Genomic DNA, 5,442 nt, shown 5'->3' with positions numbered 1-5,442 from the left:
GTGTGTGCGTGTGTGTCGTGTGTCGTGTGTAGTGTGTCGTGTGTCGTGTGTCGTGTGTATGTGTGTGTCGTGCTACATCAATAGTCGGACTCTAGGGTCAACCTTGATCAGGTTGTGGTAGAACTGCGACTCAATAGCGCCCACGGCGACGTACTTGCCTTTAGCGAGGGGCGAGGAGTAAGTAAAGTTAAAACGAAGCGAAGGCCCCCAGGGGGGAAGCGAAGGCGAAGGCGAGGCGGAGAGGCGCATTACCATCCTTGGTGCGATAGGTCTCGTAGAAGGGAGCGCCGGAGTCGAGCACATTCGATCCCCGCGCGTTGCCCCAGATGCCCGTGTGTCGGTGGTTGTGGATGAATGTTGAAAGATAAGATGCTCCGTCGACCATGGCGGCGTCGACTACCTGCACTCAGGGTTACCGTGTGTAGGTACACAACACACGACACACGCGACACGCACCACCGCACACACGTGTCTCACACACCGCACATACACACACCTAACGCGCATGGGAATGTGCTGAATGTACGGACCTGCCCCTTGCCCGACTTGTAGCGCTCGATCACGGCCAGCAGAATGCCCAGCGCACAGAGCATGCCTCCGCCCGCAAAGTCCCCCAGGAGGTTGCCCGGAAAGAGCGGATTCTCCCCGCGCCGGCCTGAAGGCCCGACACCACGCGCCATAGTTCATCATCATCATCATCATCATCATCATCATCATCATCATCATCATCATCATCATCATCATCATCGTCATCATCGGTCAGTCCGTATGTTGTGTTGATGTTGCAACCACAAGCAAAGAGAGTGCGTGTACCGAGTAGCGACAGGACGCCGGCCACGGCGATGTAGTTGATGTCGTGGCCAGCTCGTTGCGCGTAGTACCCGTTCTGGAATGGCAGAGCAAGAGTGAGAGTCGGCACATATGAATGAATGAACACATGGGAAGTGGAGGTAGAGGTTGGAGTGCCTGTCCGAAGCCGGTGAGACGGGCGAAGATGAGACGCGGGTTGCGGCGAAGCAGCACGTCGGGACCAAGGCCCAGCCGCTCCATCACGCCCGGTCGAAAGGGCTCGATCAGCACGTCCGCTTTCTCCGCCAGCTGTAGCAGCGTTTGCACGCCTGGACCACCATTCATTTATTTCATTTCATTTAATAATTTAATTATTTCATCTTTTATTTAATTATTCATTCATTCATTCGTTTAGTTGACTGGTGTTACTCGTGCGCGCCTTACCTTCGGGTTTCTTGAGGTCGAGAGCGAGGGAGCGTTTGCCGCGAGCCAGGACGTCAGCGCTGAGGCTGCCACCGGTCGGCCATCTGTCGATGCGCACTACGTCGGCCCCGAAGTCAGCTAGCACCAGGCCGCAGTAGGGCACCGGGGCCAGACCCGCAATCTCGAGCACCTTCAGCCCCTGCAGCGCCATGTGCCACTCTTGTAGGATGTTATACTGTTTCTTCTTTTTTCATTTTATTTTATTCTTTTCTTCTATTTATCCTGAAAGAAATTAAATCAACATAAAGAAGGACGAGGGCAAGATGGAGGTGGAGCCGCTGTTCCATATGTCGGGCCTGGGGGCGGTGGTGAGCTGCGTCGGACTGGCGGGGTGGTTCGTGGGGAGCCTCTACCTGTGGCCTGACTTACACCGGATAGATCGCAACAGTCCCGTGGTGATCAAGCGCCGCTTCGCAAGCGTGGGCCTGGCCTGCGTGACTGCCGTCATATACCTCTACTTCTGGGCCAACGACGTACGTCTTATGCTGCAATTCATTCAATGGAAGGGGCTGATTCTACCCGCTACGAGATTAGATTTAATTATTCAACCTCCTACACGGAAATAACCCACATGCATTCAATTGCCGAAGCGACACGCTTGCTGGGGTCGCGACCCTTTGATTAACTATGAGTCTCCTCTGCACAGCGTGACCTCGGAAAGGTGATGGAGTGGATGGGCGTGCGGACGACCGGCATCATCCAGGTGACGCACCGGACTACACGTTTGTTTGTGCAGACGAAACACGCTTGTGTGAGCTCACACTCGGTCGTTCTTTGGTACAGGCGGCCATCATCCCGTTGGCGCTGACCATGGTGCTCTTTGCCGGCCCGCTGGCGATGACCTACTACGACGACTGGTTCTTCCACATCCAACGCGGCACCCTCCACACCTACCTGTTCGACCAGCTCAAGGCCGACGTCTCCTCCCTCATCTTCTGGCGAAACTACGTCGTGGTACTGACTCAACGCAACGCAATAGGGCCGTGATGAGAGATATGTGCTCACAGTTTGCGCGCGCAGGGTCCGTTCACGGAGGAGTGGGTGTTCCGTTCATGCATGTGTCCTCTGCTCATTTGCGGCGGCTTCAGCTGGACCCAGACCATCTTCCTGTCGCCCTTCTTCTTTGGCATTGGTACGCTAGATGACACACTCTTGCACGTGCACGTAAGATGTGGCTCGCTAGCTTACGCTTCGATTCTGTTGTTTGCCGCGCAGCACACATGCATCACATCATCCAGCACCTGCACAAGCAAGGCACCGAGCTCAAGGACGCCTGGGCTGAAGTCCGTACGTTGCCTTTAAATCTTGACACATCACCCTACCACACACACACACACATACACACATTCGAAACATGCTGATTGCTGCTCTGCGCGCGCATCATTAGTCTTCCAGCTGTTCTACACGACCGTGTTCGGCTGCTACTCGGCCTTCCTCTTTTTGCGAACAGGTTCGTTTTTTCAGCCCACCTTCCTCTTCAAGTCTTCTTCAAGTATTTAGTACTTAGTGCATTCGTACACTCTCACCAGGTCACATCGTGGCTCCCTTCCTGGCCCACGCCTTTTGTAATATTATGGGATTCCCTGCCATCGAATACATCCCCAGCCACCCACACAAGGAGAGTACGTTCTCTCCATGGGCCACCTCCATTGTCTTCTCTCTGCATTGGTAGATGCGGCTGACCCTTTTCGTTTCGTTTCGTTTGTGTTGTTGTCTGGCAGAGTTGTACATTGCATTCGTGGGTGGGTTGATCCTGTTTTTCGTCCTCCTCTTCCCGCTCACCTCTCCCTGGCTCTACTCGTCCCTCTACGACTGGTGATGGTGCAGAAGAACAACGTGGCGGATGATGACGTGGCTTCTTGTCGACGCTATCAAAAGAGAAAGCTGAAAGAAAATCCAACAATTTCACAAAGCACTACAACTCGCGATTGAACTGTTGAACCGAAAGAGAAGAGGAACCATCATCCATCACAACACAAAGAAGCATCAATTATCGAACACCCTTGATCTTTTAATTTTGATTTCTTTATTTTTATTTTGGGACCAAAAGCCATTCACCCAAGAGAGCGCAAACAATGTTGGATGTGGAAGTAATCCCTGGCAAATCGGTGGGCGAATTCAAAATCGGTGCGTGCTCTGCTTCTTCCTCTCCCTCTCGTTCCCTCCCCGCCCGATCTTTTGCTGAAGAGCTCGAGCTTCGATTCGCAGGTATGCCCATCTCCTCTGCCATCGCCCACATCCAAAAGAACTACAAGACCATTTCGGCTGTCGAGCTCAAGTACTGCGAAGAGGTGCCCGCGCTACCCCACAACTACGTTTGCGCCTCTACCTCCGCGTACTTACCATCGTGTGCGTGTGCGGTGCCATTGTGTACGTGTGCGGCGCCAACCATGCAGGACCTGTTGAACACGTACCTGCTGATCGATCTGAACGAAGAGGGCCTGCTGCTGCGGTTCGAGCCGCGCACGCAGCGGCTGCACTCGATCGAGGTGTACGACCTCACCCGCGTGGTGCTGCGCTACTGCGGCGTGGCCTTCAGCGGCCCCGACACCCTCCCCACCTTCGTGCTCATCTACGGCCGCTTCGGACCCTCCTTCCCCGGCGAGTACAACCGCGACCGCCAGACCTACTGCCTCGACTACCCCGTAACCTCCTCCGCCACGCTAATCATCGTGTCGTGTGTGTCGTGTGTGTCGTGTGTGTCGTGTGTTGTACGACTCATGTCAATCTCTGAATTGTAGGGCGTGACGTTCACATTCCCGATTCCCAACAAGTGGAAGCACTTTGACGAAGCTGGTACGTGAGGCGACATCGAAAACTGTGCGTACGTCAACTGATTGCCAACGTCGTCATGGATTCTCCACCACCACAGAGCTGCCGATCGAGTTCTCCGATGGCACCACGCCGACGGCGGCGCGCATGGTGGTCTACCACGGCGAGAAGCGTGACACCACAATTCCGCCGCTCGACCTCAAGGAGGACTACTTTGAGGAGCTGCGCGTGCACGCGGCGCACGGCATCAAGTTCATGAGGCGCGGCTGCCGCCTCGACTTCCAATCGACCGCGCAGGATGTGCTCACCGAGCTCGGCCGCCCCGACCGCACCTTCTACAAACATGAGGTACTCCCATACCCATATACGTGTGCGGTGTGTGCGGTGTGTGCGGTGTGTGCGGTGTGTGCGGTGTGTGCGGTGTGTGCGGTGTGTGCGGTGTGTGCGGTGTGTGCGGTGTGTGCGGTGTGTGCGGTGCCGGGGGCTGCTCAGTCTGATCACTGTGACACCCACGCTAGGACAAGATGCGGATCCATTCGGGCGATCAGGCCATCATCGGTGCGGGCTGCGAGGACTACTTCTACAACTACTTCAAGCTCGGGCTGGACATCCTGTTCGACATGCGCACCCACGTCGTCAAGAAGTTCATCCTCCACACCAACTTCCCATGCCACAACGATTTCAACATGTGCGCTTCTCCGCCACGATTTATTATATTTATTGGTTGTTTGTTATTGTTATTGTTATAGTTATTTTGTTTTTCAACTCGGGTCGGTTTGTTCACGTGCGTGTGCGGTCGTTGTGCAATTGTGCAGATATAACAAGTGCAATTTCAAGCTGTTTTTCGGAAGCCCAGAGGAGATCGAGACCACGTCAGAGTCGGAGGGCACAGAGACCGAAGACAAGAGTGGCTCAGAAGAGTACCCTCCACTACCCTCCACCCTCTAATTATCATTCACTCCTATTTATTATTTACTTATTTATTAATTAATTAATAAAAATATTGTCTCAGCAGGGCGCAGTTCGACGAGCTGGAGCCGGAGGAAAGGCCTAAGATGCCCGCACTGGCCGACGATGAAGACGACGATGGCGAGGGTGATGAAGAGGAGGAGGAGGCCGCAGCGGCCCACGCCGCCGCTGCCGCCGCCGCCGCCAACGGGAGCAACGGCCGAAAGAAGAACCGGAACCGGCGCAAGAAGGGCAAGGGCAAGGCGACCGGACCCGCCGCCCTCCACAACGAGGACGAGGACGAAGAGCCGGAGGAGGAGCACGCTCACGTCGGGGCATCGCCGAAGGGAGAAGAAGATGAAGACGAGGAGCCGCTCGTCAAGAAGGGCAGCAGCAACAAATGGCGAACAAGAGCAACGGCGGGAACAGCAACAACGACAAGAAGATGGT

The 5,442-nt window shown here is 55.0% G+C and overlaps 3 protein-coding genes across 3 annotated transcripts; 2 read left to right on the top strand and 1 right to left on the bottom strand.

Annotated features, from left to right (window-relative positions):
- Positions 1-90: 90 nt before the first annotated feature.
- ACA1_085950 (formylCoA transferase) lies at positions 91-1,423 on the bottom strand (the record flags this gene model as incomplete). Its single annotated transcript, XM_004354487.1, has 6 exons — positions 91-158; positions 253-400; positions 531-655; positions 814-886; positions 1,024-1,118; positions 1,234-1,423. Coding segments are annotated over 6 exons (699 nt in total), but the record flags the coding sequence as incomplete, so codon positions are not given.
- A 112-nt stretch (positions 1,424-1,535) lies between these two features.
- ACA1_085940 (protease) lies at positions 1,536-3,091 on the top strand (the record flags this gene model as incomplete). Its single annotated transcript, XM_004354486.1, has 8 exons — positions 1,536-1,745; positions 1,919-1,975; positions 2,056-2,226; positions 2,293-2,404; positions 2,488-2,559; positions 2,660-2,722; positions 2,802-2,894; positions 2,994-3,091. 8 exons carry the CDS (start codon positions 1,536-1,538, stop codon positions 3,089-3,091), a joined length of 876 nt encoding a protein of 291 aa, XP_004354538.1.
- A 256-nt stretch (positions 3,092-3,347) lies between these two features.
- ACA1_085930 (lin-10, putative) lies at positions 3,348-5,441 on the top strand (the record flags this gene model as incomplete). Its single annotated transcript, XM_004354485.1, has 8 exons — positions 3,348-3,399; positions 3,481-3,563; positions 3,669-3,917; positions 4,014-4,068; positions 4,145-4,392; positions 4,563-4,732; positions 4,860-4,964; positions 5,060-5,441. Coding segments are annotated over 8 exons (1,344 nt in total), but the record flags the coding sequence as incomplete, so codon positions are not given.
- Between the last annotated feature and the right edge of the window lies 1 nt (position 5,442).

The sequence above is a fragment of the Acanthamoeba castellanii genome, assembly GCF_000313135.1.
Source record: "Acanthamoeba castellanii str. Neff unplaced genomic scaffold scf7180000084636, whole genome shotgun sequence".
In the NCBI taxonomy this organism is placed as follows: domain Eukaryota; phylum Discosea; order Longamoebia; family Acanthamoebidae; genus Acanthamoeba; species Acanthamoeba castellanii.
Note: the sequence above shows the minus strand (reverse complement) of the source record. Positions and strands in the feature narration are given on the sequence as shown.